The sequence below is a fragment of the Microtus pennsylvanicus genome, chromosome 9 (assembly GCF_037038515.1).
Source record: "Microtus pennsylvanicus isolate mMicPen1 chromosome 9, mMicPen1.hap1, whole genome shotgun sequence".
Lineage (NCBI taxonomy): Eukaryota > Metazoa > Chordata > Mammalia > Rodentia > Cricetidae > Microtus > Microtus pennsylvanicus.
The window spans coordinates 6213775-6236679 of NC_134587.1; the positions used below are offsets into that span (position 1 = coordinate 6213775).

A 22905-nucleotide genomic window follows, 5' to 3' on the forward strand; every position below is an offset into this window, starting at 1 on the left:
TCAGCCTCGAAAAGACACAGTACACTGGTGGATGCCACAGCATGAGCAAACCGTGAAAGCATTAATCCCAAACAAACAAAGGCAGTCACAAAAGGCATGGGAGGTTTTATTTAAATGGCTTGTTCTGGTAAATCTAAACATAAAGAAAATTGATTGGTGGTTGTCAGGCGCTAAGGATGCTGGGTAAAATGGGAAGAGACTACAGCTACGTGTAGAGTTTAAGTCACAAAAACGTTCTGCATGTGAAGATGATGTTCATCTGTCACTCTGAATGTGCCAACAAACTATTGAATTTATAGGTTAAGCAGGTGAATTGTCTGATATGTGATTAGTATACATACATACATACGACTGTGTATGTAGTAGCTCAGTTGATAAAGTACTTGCCATGCAACCATAAGGACGTAAGTTTGATCCCCAGCACCCACATAAAAGGCAACCAGGGTGGTACATTCTGGGGGATCACTCTTGTAGCATCGGCTCGGGGAGGCAGAGGCAACAGGATCCCTCAGTCTACTGGCTTGCCAGCCTAGCAGACCTGCAAAACCTTAACTAAAACACCTGCCTCAGAAAACAAGGTGTTGGGTCCCTGAGAAATGACATTTGATGCATGCTTCTGGTCTCTACATGTATGAGTACACATGTACATATACTCCTGCAAAAATAGGCGCGTACGCATGCACACAGACACACACAGCATGCCACAGCCTGGCCTCCAGAGAACCAACCATGCCAGCAAATGTGTCTGTACTCTGACTGTTAATGACTAGAAAGAATGCCAACATCATTCTAAATTACCCAGTCTTACACTAAACCAGATACCAAAGGAGGGAAGAGCTAACATTACTATTCAAGGGGACAGGTGCTCAAAGAACCCAAGTTCATTGGATGTAAAAATTAAGACAAAATGATGAGTTTCTGTCTCCAGACTCCCTGTCTACGGCCAGACAACAGCCTACCTTCTTGTGTTCTCCAGCCGTGCCATGTCCAGACTTCCTCTTTCCCCTAGAGTAAGGAAAATTCTGTGATCATTTTTGAGACAACGAATTGAGTCATAACGATAGCCAGTAACTGCCAAAGTCCAAGTTTTCCTTCCTCGTAAAAAACCGCAGTAATTATCTCAGAATTGCATAAAATTTGTTGCTGGCTATTTATTCCCAACAGTAAAGAGCATCTTGAGACCCCCCCTCCTTTATTCTCCAGCAGGCTGTGGCTCTGTGGGTTCTCAAAGGTGCCAGGACATTCACAGTATGTCACACCCGCTGGTGTGACCTGGGGACAGTGTGTCACCTGACCCTGAGAAGCCCTTGGCTTGTGCATAGGGAAGTACTCTGCAGGTCTCTCAGGCCACGGAGAGCTCTTCTTGTCGGTGTTCCTCAGGTGCTTGCTCCTGTGACTCTTGTTTGCCGGTCACAGCTCAGCAGCCTTGGGTTGGCCCAGCGCGCCTGGGCGGGAAAGGATGTGAGCGAGAGACTGAGTTTGCTTTGCTTTGTCCTTGGCAGGCGGCGCGTGCCACGCTACGACCCTGCCTGCTCTCGTGCGCACACCCACCCTGATGATGCAGCCTTCGCTGGACATCAAGCCGTTTATGTCTTTTCCAGTGGACAGTAGTTCTGCTGTCGGGCTCTTTCCAAATTTTAACACAGTGAGTACATGCTATTTTCTCTTATGTATGCCTCTGCCGTGTAATCTCTTTCTTTGACTGCGTTCCCAGGTAGATCGCGGGTAGACTCTGTTTCCAAAGTGTGTGGCTGAGGGCCCTCCCTCTCAGCTATGCTGTGGGAAAATGCCTCACTCGGAAACTCAGCGCACACTCAGCGTGTGGATTGTACTAATGCCTCCAGAGATGATGCTAACCTGTTACATTGTCCGGTTTTGATGCCCTGCACAGTGGCTTTACCACTCCTTTGTTCCTGAGGCTTCATGGTGATCTTGCTCTCTCTGTTTCTCCTGAAGCTTCATGGTGGCTTTACCCTCTCTGTTGTCCCTGAGGCTTCAAGGTGGCCTTACCCTCTCTGTTGTCCCTGAGGCTTCAAGGTGGCCTTACCCTCTCTGTTGTCCCTGAGGCTTCAAGGTGGCCTTACCCTCTCTGTTGTCCCTGTGGCTTCAAGGTGGCTCTACTCTCTGTTGTTCCTGAGGCTTCGAGGTGGCTTTACTCTCTGTTGTCCCTGAAGCACACTGTTCAGATGTGGTCACGAGCACAATTTAGAGACATCGAGTCACATTAATTCTTTCCCCAACTTTCACTATAAAGTAAAATAAAAACAGCAACTATGGGCTTTGTCTTTCTGGGGGCCTTTTTAGTTGGAAGATGTCTGAGATCAAGTCTGACTTTCATATAAACAGGGTTTTTATTTGGGAGCTCGTGTGAGTCCTTGAATCTGACTCTGACCAAAAAGGAAGATACACATTTGAAATTGACATATCTGTTATCGGTGCAGTGTGTAGCTGTTCCCCCATTAAACATACATAATGAATACTCGTGAATTGCTGGCCCCGAATGGCATATTCACGTCAGTCAGCCAACTTCCTTTTATTTGAATGAAAGGCATTTCCTAGGTGTGCCAAGTAGAGCTGCCGCATTTGAGCAGCCTGGTTCTGGGCAGGTTGGAAACTTTGAGAGGAGAAGGGTTGAACACTGAGGGAATGGCATGGATTTCATCTGCACCATAGATAAGTGCATTTGGTGGGGCAGGACGGTATTCCTGAACAAGAACATTCTAGACGCTGCCATGATCAAAACAAACAATGGCGTTATCAACAGCAACAGACAGTGTGCTTTGGAAGCCCGGCCAGATGGGCCCTCTTTGCAAACTCTCTTCTGCAGGAGTGAAAAAAAAAGCAAGAGGGTTTCTCCTCCAGGGTTGTAAATAGAATCTGTTGACAAGCCTTCTGTTGGGGCCCCAGTGCTTTATGATAACCAGCAAGTGGAGGATCGCACAGATTTGTAAAGGCTCTACCGTTGACATGGCAAATAAATGGTTGACTGTTTCTGTTTTCGTCTTTCTTTCTTTCTTTCTTTCTTTCTTTCTTTCTTTCTTTCTTTCTTTCTTTCTTTCTTTCTTTCTTTCTTTCTTTCTTGTTTTTCTGGCCAAGGCCAGCCAGTTTGGTTTTTGTTTTAAAAGGCAGCATGGAAATAAGATAAGGCAGGCCTATCTTGGCCACATGACCACATCAGAAGTGAGAGTGACCCTCGCGAAGCAAGGCATTGAGCTTGAGTCAAGCCTGCCCCCTGAGTCTGCAATCATTTCCAAACACCCCGCTGTACTTGGAATGTTTTCTAGGTATTTGTTTTTGGTCCTCTTTTGGTCCGCTTATGTCTGTGGTCTGCAGCACCAGGGAGGGGCTGCTGAGAAGCAGTCTGGGTGATTCAGCAAGCTGAAATGTGTTTGCCTGTGTTCTTACATTTTAATGCAAGTCTCATACAAGATTATTAGCACAAGCAGCATGATATATATATATATACTTTTAAATTGCCCACAGGAGATTAGAGCTATGTTACAAACACGTTCAGCTTCTAGGAAGACATTAGCACCCAAGGCAACCTAAAACTTCATTCTCTACCCCTGACCACACTCTACTCCTTTCACTTGGAATGTGTTGTCACAGCTAGCAACCTCTGTCCCCGCTCCTTCTGACTGCCTCACACCTAACAGATACCTGACTGCCAGCGTGTTTTGCAAATACAGATACTCAGTGATGTTCTGTAGGTCACCATTGTCAATCTTCAGAATGCCTTGCCTGCTGTTGCGTCCAGAATTTTTAAGGGCTTTCAAAAAGGTTCTTCCTTAACATAAAAATAAATTTTATATTGGCTTATTAATGTTGCATAGGGCTCACAGATGCACTGACATCGTATTATATATTTATTGTGCATAAGACTCTTATACTATATTGATAAAGCTCAATGAATATTCTTTTTATAAGGTTTTTCCTTCTTAGAAGAAAGTAAGCACTGAATGTTCAAATACTGCTATTTCTTGATTACTACAGTGGAAAAAATTGCAAGGAAACTTATCAGAAATACTGATTTTGCTCAATTTGCTAAATCTCAGTCATGCCCCTTCTTGTGCTCTCTTAAGAAATAAGCCAGCCCTAGTGGGACTTCTCTTGTCTTGTTGACCATGGTGCTGCACACCTGTCCGGTGCCAGTGGGCTAAGACAGGACGATCTTCAGTTCAAATTCAGCCTGGGCTCCATAGTAGAACCCTTTATCAACACACACACACACACACACACACAGATACAGGCACACACACGCTTGTGTGCACACACACACACACGGAAGGGGGGATGAGTCTCTGTGTGTGTCGCTCTGAGGTGCAGCTTAAATGACTGTCCCTTTCTTGTTTGTTCCATCCCAGCACCCAAGCCACTTGGAAAATTTTTTGGAGATATTATGATGTGGTTGGTCAATGACCACATTTATTTCCTCGGGAAATGTTTCTATACTGTTAGCAATCATTACACTAAATTGTCATGCATTTGCGATCATTTACATCCCCCCCAGGGATTCCAGCCTCAAGAATCACTGAGGAGTCAGTGGTTGTCACTCCTATTGTCTAGAGGAGTAGCTGGGACTTGAATTGGGACCCTTTTAACGTTGAGGCTTGTGTTCTGGTTCTTCAGGCCCTTGGCTCTTTAGGCCCCTGTCACCTTCCACTCATTCACTGGGAACAAAGCCCAATCAGAAATTTTTCCCTGTCCTTGGGTGATGCAAAAGAGGAAATGGCTTTTGAATATGAAGTACAAACTTCTTCCAGCAGTTCTGAAGAAGCAGAATATCTCTGTAAAGCAGCTGTTGTGTCTCACAGCAGATCTTCTTACTGTCTGCTCTTTCCTTGAGAAACAGGGTGACCTGTATTCTCGCTTCGCTTTCGGCCACCGCTGAGATTAAATGAATATGAGAAATGGGATCAAACCTCATCAACTTTTACCTGAAAAATAGCAATTCCATTGCTATACCAAGACCCAGAAAAATCCTCAGCTTTGTTACCTTCTTCAAGTTAATTTAAAATACATATATTTAAGAGCTGGAGAGATGGCTCAATGGTTAAGAGCACTTGCCGCTCTTGCAGAGGACCCAAGTTCAACCCCCAGCACCCATACAAATTGGTGCACACCTGTTTTAGTGTCAATTCCAGTGTGGATCCAAGGCCTTCTTCTGACCTCCACACCCGTGAGCATGCGCACACAACATATTTAAGAATAAAGTAATTCTTTAAAATGACATAGTCAGGTGTGGTAGTACACACCTTTAATCCCAGCTCATAGTCAGGCAGATCTCTGTGAGACCGAACACGGCCTGGTCTATAGAGTGGATTCCAGACCAGTCGAGGCTGCTTTCTAAGACTGTGTCTCAATACACAAACAGATACTTAATGTTTTCTCTTTTGTTTATAGTAGAGCAGAGGACTGTATGGCGGATAAGAATTAAAAAGGAATTCCGTCACTGTCTAAAACAGAATGGGCACCATGTTCTATGTTGAATTTACACGTTGCAGAATCTGTGCTTCCCAGCGTTCATTCAGAGGTTGCCTTGCCTCACACTCCACAGCTGAATCTTTCCATACTGCTTCTGATGAGTAAGCAGAGGGCTGGAGAGATGACTCAGTGGTTCAGAGCACTGCCTGCTCTAGCCTCTGAGGGCACCAGGCACACTTACATGTAGGCAAATTCTCATACGTATTAAAATAAGTAAGTCAATCTTTAAAAGAAAAAAAAAAGAATAAACCATATAAGACCCCATCTAGCAGAACTGTGAAGAGACTGATAAGGAATCTGGTCATCGGCCACCAGGAGGGTGATGACTTGGGCCCTGGTCTGTGGCTTGGTGTCATTCACGAAAGGGAAGACCATGAAAACATAAACATCCAATCTCTTTAAGATCTTGACCTTCATGGTCCGACCCAGGAGGGGTTTTTGGCTGGCTGCACACTGATGCTCCTTTCCCCCGCCTCCCCAGCATTCAGGGTTTGTCTTCCAAGGGCTGCTCCTTCTCATCCAGCCTTCGGTCTGCATCATCCCAGCCGCTGACTTTCGTGTTTTTGCTGGTATGCAGTTAGCACTCAGACTGATTTATGCCCCAGCCCCACCCCCTTGCCAGTTTTTAACATGTTCCCAACTTATTAAAGTTTCTATTTTTTGAGATTATAATATAATTTCAACATTTTTTTCTTCTTGTCCGGGTCCAGCCTCGACAGGTTCCTGCGTTCCAGGGTAGGGGCGTGTGGATTAGAAATGTCAGGCAGAATAAACAGAGATACAAAAGAAATACAGAGATGATGTAAGATAGCGTCTGGAGGGCAACCCAGCGGATACTGAATTCCCCCCCCCATGTTTATTCCTTATGACCTTTAAATACCCCAATCCAAGAGGGGAAGAAAGCAAAAGACATTTTTACCACAAGACAAGGAACAAACAAAGTGATTACCTTCTTAATACCTAAAACACTAAGTAACCACAGCCTAGGTCGAGATACCCTGTTAGTAGGCCACACCTTAAGTCAAATCTGCTGTTAATAACGTCGAAGGAGCAAGAACAGATCTGAACCCTCTGACCTTTAGTCAAGGTGGAACGGATCTTCTTCCGTGGGCTCTGACACCTTCTCTTTCTTCCAAACCCTCTCATCTACCCTGCTCCTCTCCTTTCAAACTCTGCCCTCCTTTCCCACTAATTCTTATTGTATGCCCATGTAAATACATATATATCCCTAAATATAACCTAACCTAATCTCACACTTCCGACCTCCAGGAGTGTGAGAACATGAAGTCCTGTTGTAAAACCGTGAAGTCTGTGGTGTTCTGCCATGAGCTCGGTTTAGACACATTCCCATCTTACATGCTTGTAGGTACTGGTAGGTAAAGCCGCTTCTAAGAGGCTGCATCTCGCAAACAGGGAGAGATGTGTTTGCCTGCTGCTCCCGAGCTTGAACTGCAATCATGAGCTGCCTGGGGACGAGAGTCACCCCTCGGTTTCTCTGTGATTGACAGGTGCTTATGAGCCTGTTTATGTGAGATTCTCCTCGGGTCCTGCTATGTTTCTGGTACCCTTCTAGGAGACCACAGGCACAAACTGCTGTTTCACCGCAAGAGGCTCAATAACCTTATTATTTTGTAGGGGAAAAAAAATGTGACCTCGCTCCTATCTTGAAATTATTTTTTCCTGACACATGATCAGATGTGTGGAACAGAATAAAGATGATTTCGGAGTCTAAAGTCTCAAGTCAATGTGTGATTGTCTGAGTCACGCATGACAAGCTGAGAGATCACCAGTGCGCTAAGCAGGGCACCTCACCTTTCTGTCTGGTGTCTGAGTCCTTCCTAGCCTGCAAATATCAACAAGCGCTCAAAGTTTGTCTTTCTTACAATAGAAATAATGCATTGCTTAAACATCAACTAGTGCTGAAAGAAAGAAATCAGAAATTAAAAGGCGTTTGACTTTGCCATTAGTTTATGCCTGTTGCTCAGCAGATGTCGCTGTTAGGAGCCCGAAATCAAGATGCTGGACTGTTTCACCTGCTGTGAATACCTGCATCTGTTGGATAAGCTCCTTATTTCTACATTCAGATATGTGCTTCTGCTTTGGTTTTATATAGCGGAATGCTTCAGCTGGTGTAGCCCAAAGTGAATCTTTGCTCTTTGGGTCTGGTTTTTATGCTCTTAACAGTGCTTGTTAGCATTAAACATTTATATATTTTGTATATTTTATAGATGCTAGTGTGTCTAACTACACTTACCCCTTTATCCCAACCAAATTAAAGAGGAAAGAAATAAAAGAGAATGTGGTTGAAATTTCATTTTTGATGAAAGCTTCAAAATACACTAAAGAGCCGTCCTCTTCTGCACGCTCTATAAAGAGGTGTGTAAGAAGCTACACTGGGAAGAAATCGCCTCCAGTTGCTCAGAATCACTTGAAAGGAGTAGAAATGGTCAGCCATTATTGGGCTTAGAATATTCATCAACAATGCCTATGAGATGATTACAAAAAAAATATGTGTTTATAGCAAACCTATAAATGATTACAAAAAATATATGTTTATAGCAAACCTATAAGGGGATTGGAGAGAAGGCGGAGAGCAAGCACTGCTCTGGCAGGAGACCTGGGCTCTGTTCCTAGTGTCCACAACCACTTGGAACTCCAGTTCCAGGGACTCTGCTGCCCTCTTCTGGCCTCTGCAGGCACCTGTACTCATGTGTACATATACACGCAGACACATGCACATAATTAGAAATAAATCTTGATTCAAAAGAAAGCTTTGAAAAATGTAACAAAGAGATAACAAAGATTGCTGTACAAATACTTTAGCCACAGGTGTACATGTCTGGAGAATATTGCACCCCCATGAAATTCGGCAGGGGGGGAAAGTATGTAGATATGATTGCTGGGAGCTCAACACAAACTCGCAGTACCCACACACACTCTCGTTTTCCTTAGACCACAGACCACAGAACGACTCTGTAAAAGGGAGTTCAGTTTCTTCTCCTCGCCTGAATCCCCGTTTTAGCTTCTCACTCACAGCCATTCTCAGGGTATTTGGTGCTGCACTCATTGCGCTGAACAGGGGATAACTTGACAAACAAGTCACAAGTTGTTCCCTGGCAGGAATTTACGGAAAGGTCACGACGATTCTGCTAAGATTTTGATCGTCCTTATGCGGGAAGTACCCCAAGGTCTGGGGGGTCAAGGAAGAGGCCTCTGTGGTTCCACCATGCTGTGTCCCCTATGCCCCTTTCATTATCCCAGGCTCAGCCTTATGGGCTCTGGGCTGAGTCCTCAGTGCTAGGGTTTCAAGGATTATGTGTACTTGGAGGGTTCACTGAACTTTTCTGGCAAAGTAGGCCCTTGGCCTTGGCACCTCCCCAGGCTGGCATTTTTCAAGAGTGGAGTCACCTTGGAAAGGGTATCAACATCAGGCCATCTTCCTTAAAAAACTCATCTTATCAACTGACATGCTCAGTGTGTTAATTCTAAGTAATTAGGAAAAGAAGAAACCTCTAGCCTTGTTCCTTTTTTAAAAAAAAATTACAGTTTTATTAATTTGAGAATTTTATACTATGTATTTTGAACATATTTGCTCCTGCTTCTCCCCCTAACTCCTCCCTTATCCATCCATTCTCACTCCCTATTCCTCTAAGTTTGTGTCTGGCTTTTTTGTTTGTTTTGTTTTAAATAACTATCAATTCCAATGTATGCTGTTCATATAAATTCAGGAGGTGGGGCTATCCACTGGAGTATGGATAAAGTACCAGGAGCCACACCCTTAGAGAAAATTGATTCTTTCTCCCCTAGAAGCCATCAACTGCCTGTATCACTTCAGTTGGGGGCGGGCCTTCCTAAATACCCTCCCCTTCGATGCTAGAGTGTTGATGATTGGCTTGATCTTATGCCAGTCATTTTCAGACACCCACAGCTGCTCTGGGTTCATGAGTTCAGAAGATACTGGTTCACTCTTCCGACCCCTGGCTCTTCAGTCTTCCTGCCCTCTCTTCTACATGATTCCTCACACGTGTGGCAGGCAGGAGGGTGGGAGGAGAAGAGAGAGTTTGATGTGAATGTCCTGTCTGTGGCTGGTCCCTTCAGAGACACTTGTTCCCAGTTGTGAGCGTTAACTACTGTCCACTGCATGGGGGCTTCTCTATTGAAGTCTGAGAAGTGCACCCGTGGATGGGTGGAGAGATATGGTTTTAGAAACAGTTGGATACTGTGTCCATTTAGCAGAATAATAGTGGTTGGCTCACCCCTGGGGCAGTGAGTTCCCAACCATAAGTTCTTGGCCAGATTTACAGTATCAGGCATGAGTTTCCTCCTATGGGACATACCTTAAATTGTATTTGAAAGTGGTCAGCTACCTCCATAAAACAGCCTGTTTTTAGCTTGCCACAGTCACCCAAGTCGTTGGGTGCCTAGAATAAAATGGAAACGCTCAATAAGAAAGTAGGGAAATATTAATACATAAAATATTTTCCACAACCCGGGAGAGGAATTTCTAAGTCAGAGGCTCAGTGATTGATGGGAGTGGCGCCCGAAAAGCCCGAGAGCTCATCCAGTAACACAGTGTTTTGTCTCTGTTTTCCTTCTTCTGACTTTTCCGCCTTCTAGATTCTTGTGCTCAGAATTAAGCAGTGCGGTCTCTTTGCGGATGAGCAGCACCCTGTGGAATATTCCAGTCTCTTTGCTTTTATGGTTGCATTGAGGGTGCTAAAGATGAATTGGAGTGCTATTTAGCAATCTGTGAAGTTAAAACACATCTGCAAGCTTAGGAATCCTGGAAAAAGAGTCTTTCCCAAATCAAGCTTTCGCTTTAGCTTTTTTACAACTTCCTTTTTATGTTTGGATTCTTGAAATAAAATGATAAATAGCTTAAGTTGTATGAATGATACCTTGTTTCCCTGGGACTCCGAATCACAGGGTGTTGGCATGTTTTGAAGATATATGACAATTAATTATTTTAATGTGCTCATACATGAAATAGGCTACCTGTGTCATTGTGGGGCACTCTGTGGCTTGGAAGGTTGAAGAATATAACCCAGAATCCTTGTTTCTTCTAGTAGAGGGGCCTAGTGCTGGAGAGAGTAAGATAAGGCTGGCCTCCACTTTCACCTCACGGGGATTGAAGTGTGCTCACTTCTCACAGCTTGTTCACGTGGGGCATAGCTCTAAGTGCCTGACAAGTCCTCCCCAAGCCAAGCTGAGAACCCCCCGTGCACACTGCAGACACTGTATGGGGAAGACAGGCTCGTCTCTTCAGTCTCAACGTGCTTGCTTGTAAGCACAGTTCCTAGAGCCAGCTGAAGGTCTGAGATGCAGCAGACAGAGCAGATCTCCTCCACCGGCCTGCGACTAAGAAAGAGTTCCCCTGGTCGAAAACATGTCTGCTTCTCACTTCGTCGTTTCTCGCGCGTGGACACCAAGCTTCTGTCACATCTAAGATGGGTCTTTGTCACAGCGGTACAATCAAACTCATACACTCTCCTTTCCCATCAGACACGGAAATGATAACCCGTTGCTGCTGTCAGGCAGGAAGCTGTCAAGCACTTCCCATCTTCCTTTCTCAGGGTAGTCAGTCATGGATTCATGAGATTCCACCTCTTGCAGAAGCCACCAGGAGGATCCTCTTTAATCTGAGGAGTGACTGCATGTGGCTGGCTCCAGGGAAGCGATGAACGTAGGCTCTGTTGGCCACGAAGGCAGCGTCCAGGTGGGAGCCGGAAGGGAGAGGACCCTGCTGTGTTCCAAGCAGCGAGAGTGATCTTGAGGTCACTTTGTGTCGTCTTTCTCCATCTTAATACGGGGCCTGATGGTGCCTTCCTCATCAAATCATTATATAATGAAGGTTTGTGTTGATTATATTCAAAGAGAATTGAGCATGGTTGAATATTTAGGAAACTTCTAACATTTATGGAATTTGGGTTTTCTTCTGGGAGGAAGAGACGGTTGTGAAACACCACAACTATTTTTAATTATTTAAAATAATTTTACATATCAGATGTTTACAAAAGGACTCAACATAGCAAGGCACTATACTTACAAATAAATAGTAATTTATATTAATGTTTCAGTCCCTTTGATCCCTTTCTAACTGTAGTAAATAAATAGTGTTCATCACTGAAACCGGCTTTGTGCATTAGAGTAACCCTAGTTAACATAAATACCCAGGTTATTCATGTGGCCAAGAACTTGAGTTTATAAAACGGACGCTCCAGTTTAAAATATCTGTACTTGGTTGGTTTGCAAGACAATGGCCCTCAAAGAGAGCGGCACTATGAGGAGATGTGACCTTGCTGGAGTAGGTGTGGCCTCACTGGAGGAAGTGTGTCACTGTGGAGGCGGACTTGGAGTTGTTTGACACACTCCAGTCAGGTCCAGTATCTCAGTTCACTTCCCATTACCTGGGCAAGACATAGAACTCTCGGCTGCCTCTCCAGCGCCGCGTCTGCCTGCACACTGCCGTGTCCCGCCGTGATGATAATGGACTGAACATCGGAACTGTAAGCCACCCAACTAAATGTTTTTCTTTCTAAGCGTTGCCGGGGTCATGGTGTTTCGTCACAGTGGTAGAACCCTAATAAGACACCTGGTTCTCTGTGTGTTCAGTTCGTTCTAGCTGGATGAGATGATTGGCAGGCCATACTTACAGATCACAATCACCTGACCTCCTCCATGCACTAAAGATGGCCAGAGCTGAATTCAGGGAAGGCTTGGTAGGGGTGAAAAAAAATATACACAATTAATTTGCTTGGACTCCGTTTGTCTTTAAAGTTACTCGGAAAACTCTTGGGAAGCTGGAAGCTGTTTTCCGTGAGACTTTGTCATGATGATTTGAAGATGCCATAGTCTACATTGTTCATTATGGAAACCACAGCTAGGCCAGCAGCCACTTAGGAAGTGATTTAACTCAGTTCTAAGAGTCCGTGTACCAAGTTCTCCTGCATGTTCGGATACTGAACGTTTGTTCCCCAAGGTCCCTGGGCGTTTTGTTTTTGACTTACACATCTCCCGCAACCCCTCTTCCCCACACACCTTTTCCCCTGAATCTCAATCACGTCACCCAAAATCTGAGTAACTGCAACTTACTGGGTTCCGTCCTGACTATTGTATAGACAACTTTTAGGGTACATATGCAAGACAATCATTTTTTTCTCAGAATAAAAATGTCGGCTTAAATCAAATTTTATTCAGGGGCATTTAATCATAGATATATCCGCAGAAAAATACTAAGTCTTTAGACTTTGTAAGTTTAAACTGATGTATTTTTAAAATCAGTTATTTAAAAAAAAAAAAAGCACGTTTTAGAAAGACAGAATATACCACACACCCAACCAGGCCCGGTGCAATCAGACCCTGCATTGTCTTCAGTGAGCTGCCTTCTCCCTGACCTGGCCCCTAGGATGGATGAGTGGCTTCTGGGACCCCGGATGTGGAGCTCTTTGAAGCCGCATGTCTGGGGAGCAGCCCTTTTGTTACGGCGCCCGTGTAATATCAGAATTTCCTGGGAGTGGGTCATCACAGGAAATTATCAGCAATTCATAGACTTTCCTTTCTGCGCTCACTTCAGCCTCAAGGGTAATCACAAAAGATTATAGTCTCCATTTCAGCCTTCACATCTCCGAAATATTCTCCTCTGCTGAGAGCGTGATTGATTCCCAGAGGACAGCTTTTAACCCTAACTTTAGGAGGGCTGGCCAGACTAAAGTCTTTTGATGACTGCCAATCATTGAGATTGTGGATGATTTCGGCAGATAGTTGGCGATTCCCGACTAATTATACAAAGCATTTTAGACAACATAACTTGTATTACTAGGTAGAGGTATTTGTCCAATGTTAGTGAAAATGTTGGGCATGATGGGAGAGGCATAATGGTCAATAAAAATTTCAGATGAATGTCATGAAAATTGAAGGACAAGCATCCTGATAGAACTGATTGCAGAAAATGAAAAAAGATAATAATAATTTAGGACTATTTCCGAACATCTTCCCACTGCATGGACATACTGTAACTAGCTTTTTGCTCAAATGGTAAAGTCTTGGGGATTTTGTTTGTTTTACCAGCTGTGTAGCTCAGGCTGGCCTTGAACTCATGGCGTTCATCTTTTCTCTACCATCTAAGTGATGGGTTACAGGCATGTGCCACCACGCACCATCTGAAACAATAAATCTTTCGAGTGTTGCTGAGAGACATTTGTTGTGTTTCCTGACAAAGCACGATGTCGTTCATGTAGGTTTTCCTTGATTTCTTTCGTTGTTGTTGTTCATATGTAATGTGTACATGCATGTGCACACATTCATGCACATGTCGAAGCCAGGGGTAGACACTAGATGTGTTTGAGACAGGGTCTCAAACTGAACCTGATGCTCTTCAATTGCTAGACTAGCTAGCCAGCAAGCTCTGGAGACCTGCCTGCCTGCCCGTACTCCAGAGCCGTGGTTACAGGCAAACGGCACCAGAGTCATGCCTGCCTGTCCTATTGCGGAGCTGTGGTTACAGACGTATGGCACCAGAGTCCTGCCTGCCTACCCTACTCTGGAGCCGTGGTTACAGACATATGAGACCATGCACAGCTATTTTCTATGGGTCCTGGGGATCTGAACTCACAGCAGGGACCTTGTTCACCAAGCCGTTGTCCAGCTCCTCTGTTTCTCCATTAGGAACTGTCAGTGCCGTATCTGAGTAAGCAAACGAGATGGATTTTTGGTTGGCTGACTTTGTCTCACTGCCTGCACTGTCCGTACTTTGCGGTCGCTCTATTTAGAAAGAAGGCTTTGCGGATCTGGAGTAAGTTTGGATGGTGAATTTTCTTTTCCTGGAAATCGCCATTTCCTTACCGACGTAAAGGAGAGAAAATGAAGATGGTTCCACTTAAAACTACTTTTGGATTGAACTCCTTGCCTCTTTTGCATTCATGTAAAATAGTTTCAAGTCAAATGAACAAATGTTAAATGTCAAGCTGTACAATTAACAGAGCCTTATTCAATAAAGCAATTATCACTGTTGCAAGCAGAGGGAGGCATTTGAGCACAGCGCTGTACTTCCCCTTACAACTGCGATGTATTTTTATAGCATAAATGGAAAAACAAGCCTGAGCCAGGAACGTTTTCTCCTGAGAAGAGCTGATAAATGCATGCAGGTACAGTCACACAAAGGGACAATAGGAATAGGAAGGCATGATATAATAAAAGCTGCTTTTGATAGATAACCCATGGCCGTAGAACCACTCAGGCACTGTTTGACAATTAAAATTTTAAAATGTTAAGTTTGACAAGAGGAGCCTGCAAGGAGCAATAGAAAGCTCAGATCTGAGAGTCTGGGTGTCCTCCTTTGTTCCCGGTGAGAGGAAGGGGTGGACGACGGAAGAGTTCACTGGCAGGATGCTCCAGCCACACTGGCTTCCGGGTGAACTGCTGTCAGTTTGAGTATGACGTCTCCTCAGGCTTGAGTGTTGAATGCTTGACTTCGGCTGGTGAAACTGTTTCAAGACGTTCCCGAAACTTTAGAAAGCACAGGGCCTTGTTGAAGGGCACAGGGAAGATGCCATCGAAGGTCAGCCCTGGTTTCTAGTCTCATCCTCTCTTCTGCTTCCTGCCGTCTGGAATGCTTGCTTGGCGCATTGTTAGATTAAAATTTTGTTTTTGTTGTTTACCCAAGATTCAAGTTTAAGGCTACAGTGTATCTTATTTGTAGAACATGTGCCTAGCTATGTGAAAGGCTCTAGCCTCAATCCGGAAAAAGCAAATGAATAGAAACATAAAATTTTACTGTCTTAGATTTTTGTTTGCTCTGTCTGACAGCGATAGTTCTATCTTAGTTAAAGAGGCTTCTATAGATGACTAAATTTCTTAAAAGTTCTCCTCTTTTTCAAGTGAAGAAGCTTATATAAAATCATATTGATTTGCCGGGTCTGAGCTACCTGTTCCAACTAGAATTCCATTTTCACAGTTAGGATCTTTTTTAGATGTGTGACTTCTATGTCTCAAAGCAGAATTAAGCAAAGGAGCGTTCTGGGTGTGGTGGCACATGCCTTCACCCCACCTTTGCATTTTCCTGGCAGAGGCAGCACATCCTGGAGGTCAAGTCCAGTCACACCTACGAAACAAGTTCCAGACTAGACAAACCTATAGTCCCGTGGGTAGTCCTGGAGATCGTACCACTACATAGGGAGTGGCCCAGGATATCCATGCCTGGTGTGAGCACTGCAATATTCCAGATGCATTGCATCTGGCCTGTCTTCCAAACATTAGGATAGCTCTTTTCTTCAAATGTGTTATGGAGAAATCATTCTCATAACTTGCCCTCAAATGAAAAGATTCCTTAGCCTAAGTTCCTGCAATGATATATATTATCTTGTTTTATTTCACCCCAAGGAGACCTGATACTAGGCAACGCAAGAGACAGTCTATTTATTTTGCATTCTCTTGGTGAAGCCAATCTTTGTTGTTATTACTCTGAACAGCGAACTGTAACAACTTCATGGGTATTTATACTTGTGCCATCCAGATCATAGTCAACCATGGATTTTTTAAAATGCTAATATATTTTACTGAGAAAAATAAAACAATACTTTGAAGGAAGGGACTTCCCTGGGGATAAGAAAATATTAATCTTATTTCCCACTATATTTCCCATCTTGTATGGAGCTGTTAAATTTTGTAATAGAGGTAAATTCTCATTAATTTCTTCAATGGTCCCAAGTAAAAGTTTCATCTCCTTTACAGATACTTTAGTTTTTCTCACGTCTTTCGACAGCCTGTGTAGTAATGTGGCAGGAAATATAGTTACAGTGTCTTTGCAGATGAACACAAATCTATCAGTTCTGTGTTTATAATTTGACCAGAAATTATTTTAATTATTGGAACAGTAAGAATAGAATGAAACCGTTCCTGGAAAGTTTTTTGTATCCTGATTGGAAAAATTACATTCTTTCCTAATGATTTTAGTTGCATCTTAACATTTTCTTGTTTAAGAATGGAAGCAAAGAACAGCAAAATTTCCCTTAGCCACAGCTCAGCTTCTTTCCTGAGAGCGGCAGTTGCAGTTTGCGTTAAATTTGCTCTGTGTTTTCTAATTCATCGAATCGACCAGTCAGACCTTTGCATGTGTGATATTATCCTGAGTTGGAAATCCTAAGCCTCAGAACCTCTCTAGTTTGTCCATCTAACTCTCCGATAGGATCGTCACATTCCAAGATCATGCTGGGTACGACGCGTGTCAGCAGCACTGTGCCCACAAAGGAATAAGGTGACCGTCTCTTTGTTTAAACTGAAGTCTGTGAGCACTCACTGGAGTGGCATTTCAATAACACAGCAGCATAAATACAACTTTGAGTCATTTCTCTTGATCCTGGGTAGCATGGGAAATCAACAGGCACCGTGGTGATTGTATATGTAGTTACAATGTTTGCTACATACAAGGATCTACTGTCAGAGTTCAGACATTCCATGTCAGTAAGAGAGACACACTAGCTTTACGGCATCTCCCAGAAACAAAATAACAACAAAACTGCCAGAAAGAATAAGCTTAAAGGTTATTTTTTTCTACTCAGAACAGTTTAACAATAGTCTGTCAAGACGGGCATGCAAGCGGGGCATGCTAGCTAACACCTATAATGCAGGACATGGGAGGTCGAGGTCAGGGGATTACCATGAGTTTATGGCTAATTTGGACTTCATACTGAGTTTCAGAGTAGCCTCAGCTATAGCGTGAGGCAGGCATTGCTTAAAAATAAATAAATGAGAACAAGGAAGAAAAGAGGGAGAGACAGAAGAGAGAACACTAAAATGACTCCTAATGACATTCCAGTGTGTGTGTGTGTCTATGTGTGTTGGGGGTGGGGTACATACACGCACTCAGATCAGGACTTGTTCAGCCATCATCGGAGAAGCTTCCTCTGGCAGCAGATGGGAACGCATACAGAGATCCACAGCCAGACATTATGGGAAGAGTGAGAGGCCTTGGAACCTCAGCCCTAAAAAGGACATCTCTATCAAATCCCTCCCTTCAGGGCTCAGGGAACCCTGCAGAAGAGAAGGTCGAAAGTGTGTAAGAGCCAGAGGGAATGGAGGACACCCACAAAACAAGGCCTTCTAGAACAACGAGATGGAAGCTCATAGGCATTCGCAGAGACTGAGGTAGCATGCACAGGTCTGCATCAGGTCACACATGTTACGGCTTCCAGTTTAGTGCTTTAGTGGGATTCTTGGGTGTGTAAAAAAGTGGGTATCTGATTTCTGTGCCTTCTCTCTTCTGTCTCTTAGTCTTGTCAACTCCAGTACGGTTTTGTTTTATCTTACTATGTTTTACTTTATTATTTAAAAAAAAGTTTAATCTCTAGAAATTCTAACACCTAAAAACAAAGTAGTTTAATAGTCTGTATGTTCCTTTTGATCCTGCAAAATGAGATTCTAGAATAACGTCCAGAACATGCAGACCGGCTGTCTTTACTAAATGTTTCTTCAAAATGGATCAAGAATATTTTTCCTTCCTCCAAGCCACCCCCTTTGTCGAGGGAATAAACGGGGCACTTGTTGGCTCTCAGAGCCCCTCAGAGTGGAGTGGGAGAGAGCTCGCGAGCTTTCTGGCTGTGTTCGTTTACGGTCTCACACAGGGGTATAATGAATTGTGGTCACTTTCGGCCATTACCCTCTCCCAGTCCCTCCTTTCTCCCCCGAAACACTGAGCGGGCCTCTTTGTTCTTTCCTATCTCTGTTTTTGAAGTAACTTTAGAGAGACATTGCTCTCCGGTAACGCAGCTGTCACTTTTAAGTGTGTCATTTCGTGAATATTTGTGTTGTTTCATGAATATTTATGTCATTTCGTGACTATTTGAAGTGTGACGGGACACTTTAGTCATCTGCCCCTGTAAGTCTGATTTTGAGAAAGGGATGAAGAAGAATAGTGTACTACGGTAATTTGATAATGTCACAGTTAAAAAGCTGATGCTTAGCCAAACTTCCAGAAGGTCCTAAACCGTGGAGTTTAGTAACTGCAGCCCTCTTTGCAGTAGTAAAGGAAGGTAGGTGCGGGTGACGACACCCGCCCCCACCTCGCACCCCCTACCCCCGCTGGCCTGGAATCTCCTAAGTATTTTCAGAGTGTTTTGTTTACGCTCTGTTCACACAGCTACAATTTGAAAAGGGGGCAGAACATCCCACATTTTATAAGGTTCGTGAAAGCCTTATAAAAGGTACTCAATTGGAATGGGGGTCGAATTAAGGGCAGACAGAATCAAAAAGACAAAAGCCCGGGCACTTCTCCAAGGCACTTGTACGGGCAGCTGCCTTCTGGATTCTAGAAGCTCTAGAACCATCCTGCGCCAGGTGATACACGGTCCCACCGTTCTCTGCAGTGTTCCTTTGCTAGGGTCAGTGTGGGGAGAGAACTGAGCCTAAGCTTGAAGCCAGACTCCAGGACCTAAGCCGAAGGGTGAATGAAGAGCAATCGACTTCATTTTTAAGAGCCTGGGATTCTTCCTCTGTACAGGGGATTCTTCAGCGAGGCTGCGCGAGCTAACCCCTCCATGTGCCCTAGCCTAAAGGAAGGCTCCAAGAAGTGAACTGCCCTTCTGATGTTTATTAGCAACAGTGCACATCTAGAGAACAGAATTCCAAATACCCTTGCAATACTGATACTTGCAATAGTGATACTGATGTCACACGCTAAGAGAAGGCTCTTGTATGTGGATACCTGAGGTGTGAGAAGTCCGGAAAAGGGAGATAGAGCCCAGTTGGTTGTTGTACAGGAAACAGACTGTTTTGTTTGTTTGTTTGTTCCCCATGCCTTCTTATTTTGCTACTAGTGACTTTCAGCCTCCAGATTCCAGTTAATTAGTTTGTCCCGTTGCACATTTCCGCTTTACAACTATGTCCCTCTCATCGTTGACTCGTGTCCCCATGCAGATAGGAACACCGTCTGAGCCACAATAGCATGGATGGAAGACTTTCAAATATAAAAATATATATAGATGGATCGAACCCCTGGCTTCTAATTCTGTTTAGGAGCAGTGGATTTAATGGACTGTGTAGGTCATCTGTGCTTACCAAACGGTTTTAAGGACATTGGTATAAGTAGATGATTGGCTTAAAAGTGAAATTACCTTAAGAACAGAATGGATAAAAGAAAGTCCTCTATAGTTCTTGAATGATATTCCTACTTCCTAGGGTAGCACCTCAGCTATTGCTGGTCCCAGCCTTTCTCCATAGCTAAATTGTTTAAAGACATGGGATACAGCTTCAGTTTCAGCCTCTTAGAGGTCTTGGATGCGTGAACAAACTCATGATGCTATTGAAGTCTCAGCTAGAAAATCATCTGACATCTAAAATGTAATCACCTGGTCCCACAGCGCCGGAGACTCTACCTATCTCCATGGAAGGAAGCCAGAGCCACTGTTCTGTGTCTGAGTTTCTCCACAGACACCCGTTCTCAGGTGATGGTTCACCCCGTACAGCTGCAAGTCACTTGGGAAAGTAATGGTCTTAGAAAATACACGTATTTGTTCAGGTTTGTGGCTCTTGTGATCTTGAAGAGTATATCAAAAGGATGTTTGTTCTCATTCTGATGGGGAAAATGTAGCAGATTGGTGATCGGGCCAGCTTCATCAGTTCAGCTTAGAGCATTGCAATAGCCCACAGTTCATCCCCCATCCCAGCCTCCGGCCACCTCCTCGGTTCCTGCCGTCAGCCACTACCCCGTCTTCGGTTTCTATCATCTACCGTTTCATCGCGCTGCTAGGCTTTGCTTTTCATTTCTGTGTGGTTGTCATTGGAAGCACTGCAAAGGGCCCCACCTCGCTGCTGTAGTTAGAGCTTTTCAGGCTTCTCCACCTCCGGGAGCCAGAAGTGGACTTCTAAGTCCTGTACATACGTGTGAATTTGCAGGAGCCGGAAGTGGGTTTCTAAGTTGTGTAAATACGTGTGAATTTGTGGGAGCCGGAAGTGGGTTTCTAAGTCGAGTAAATACGTGTGAATTTGTGGGAGCCGGAAGTGGGTTTCTAAGTCGTGTACATACATGTGAGTTTGCACGTTCTTCTCAAAGCACCAGGTGATTACTTCTAACTTTTACTTTTTTTAGAAAAGAAGAGGCTTATTTGGGACCAATAAATTCTGCCAGGTAAGGGATTCTGGAAGCTGGAGTTGTATGGCAGGGTGGTTTTTTTTCTTTTATAAACTTTCTTATGATTATTTCACAGCAAATCATAATTTTCCCTTTCTGTAGACTTTTTTTGTGTAAACAGAAATAGCATGAGCTAAATTGATATAACTAAGTAACAAGCATTTGGTCATTTAAAACTTACATCTTACACTTAATAAATTGTTGAAAGTAACTCATTTTTAACAATTAAATGTCTATGAACTGCCAATTAAATCTTTGAAAATATTGCTTTGGTGTATAATTATAGTTCTTCTAATAATTTCCCTTAACGTTCTATATATGAAATTATTATATACATATGCATTTTTTCATTTGGTAAATTTAACTTGACATTTTAGGGTTTATGAGAATGTCTTTATTAACCTAGGATCCATTATTCATTCTGGAGATCGCAGAATGAATAAATAGTTGGCACTGTTGTGTGTCTTCCTGGGGAGGCAGGAAGGATCATCTGTTTGGCCCAGTTGCTGAGGGGTGAACTCTGTCCAAGTCTATAGTACCTGTCCTGCCCAAAAATATTGGGGTTATTTGCAGGGGTGTGCACACATCAAAGGTAGTCAGATAGTCTTATGGGCAACAAACAGGCATCGATGCCACTGAGGAGTCCTGCCCAGGGCATGCACAACTCATGTCAACTGCACTACAGAGAAGCCCCCTGGGCAATTTGCAAGCAACGCTTCATCTAAAGTGGTCCCCATAGTCCATTGCTTACCTATGTAACCTCCGGGAGGTGTCGGGGGAGAGACCTCATAAAGGACATGAAGGCTCCTGAACCCATAAGTCCCCTGAGCCTCGTAGATGCTCCCTCCCTCCAGTGAGGACCTCGGCTACTCTCCTCTGATTCAAGGTGGTGATGACCTCATTCAACCCAACTCCACCACAACCGTTGGTCTACCCAACAGATCTTATAATGACTACAGAGAATGGCCATCCATGACACAAAAAAAGCCAATTATTTAATAGTAATTCTTTTTATCTAACTTTAGAACATTGCAGGAAGACATAAAACAAAACTTCAGAATATTACAGATTCTACTTTTTAAAATATGGAAACTCTTTGTATGATAGTGCAAACCTGAGTCTCACACACATGGTTCAGATATTGAAGGTCAGACGTCTAAACCCAGCACTTGTTTCAAGGGATCACGTGACCAAAATAAAAAAGAAAACACAACCTAAAAAGAGTGACGTCATTCTAGATCACAGTCTCAGAGGTTCTTGCCGACAGTCTGTGACTCTGTTTATTCTGGGCCTGTGATGAGGCCGAAGGAACGCTGTGCTGTTGGGATGATGTGGGTGGCTGGCAGAGGCTTCCCATCTTACTGCACATAGGAAGCAGGGTGGGAGGGAGGGACTGGGGGCCAGGGAGACCCTTCAGCAGCTGGTGCCCAGTAGTCTGCCTCCTCCTGGGAGGCCTGACCTCTCCCAAGCTCCACCATCTGTCTCCCTAACACCACCCGTGAAAGATGGAACACCAAGCCCACGCGAGACATTTTACGTTCAAGCCATAGGAGGAGAGGCTTCTTTGGGTTCCAGTCTGTTATGGCAGGGTTGGTGTGGTGACCTGAGCAGCTGCCATCCTGATGGGCAGAGGGGATAGTAGAGGCTTGTGCTGCAGGTTCTCCTCCTTCTTGCCCTTTAGCTCCTCGCTGGTCCCCCAGCCTACTGGGTAATGCCACTCACATTAGGATGGGTTGCGCCCCCCCCAACACACATCGTCTCCTAGCCCCCTCTGTCTCCACCCCGATCCCTGGATTAGCTGATCCTCTCTGGAAGTGGCCTCACAGATATACCGAGAGGTGTACGTGTCTCAATCCACACAGGCTCTCAGGACCTGCCATCAAAATAAACATTTATGGAAAAGATAAAAGGGATTTAGACAAGATATTTTCTGAAAATCTGTGTAAGGAAATTGATCATTTTCAGTAGAAAATAGAGTACGTTTTTCTAATACGCATTTATTTTTTTACTAGAAAAACCTTCCTTCTCTAGTTTTCGCATGCTTTATACATTAAAGTAAATGACTGATCAACCCCCGTGAATGTAGTAGTATATATAATATACTCTTTCTGTTAGATACATTCCTATAGTTGATGAGCTTATTAGCCAACCCTTCTTTTTTTAATCATTTATTTTACATCCCAACCATGGTTCCCCTCCCTCCTCTCCTCCCAGTCTCTCCCCTCCACTTCCCCTCTGTACCCCACAATCCACTCCTCCTCAGTTTCTATTCAGAAAAGGGCAGGTCTCCCATGGATATC

General features: G+C 44.0%; 1 protein-coding gene across 13 annotated transcripts in view; it reads left to right on the forward strand.

Annotated features, from left to right (window-relative positions):
• Positions 1–22905, forward strand: part of Znf385b (zinc finger protein 385B) — a 352707-nt gene that overhangs the window by 262597 nt on the left and 67205 nt on the right. For 6 of the 13 annotated variants that reach the window (XM_075984768.1, XM_075984771.1, XM_075984773.1 and 3 more), the window contains 2 exons: positions 1503–1645; positions 20564–20602. In XM_075984768.1, coding sequence (XP_075840883.1) covers positions 1503–1645; positions 20564–20602 — 182 coding nt within the window. The remainder of the gene's footprint in view (positions 1–1502; positions 1646–20563; positions 20603–22905) is intronic. The other 7 variants (XM_075984770.1, XM_075984769.1, XM_075984781.1 and 4 more) reach the window with 3 other exon arrangements.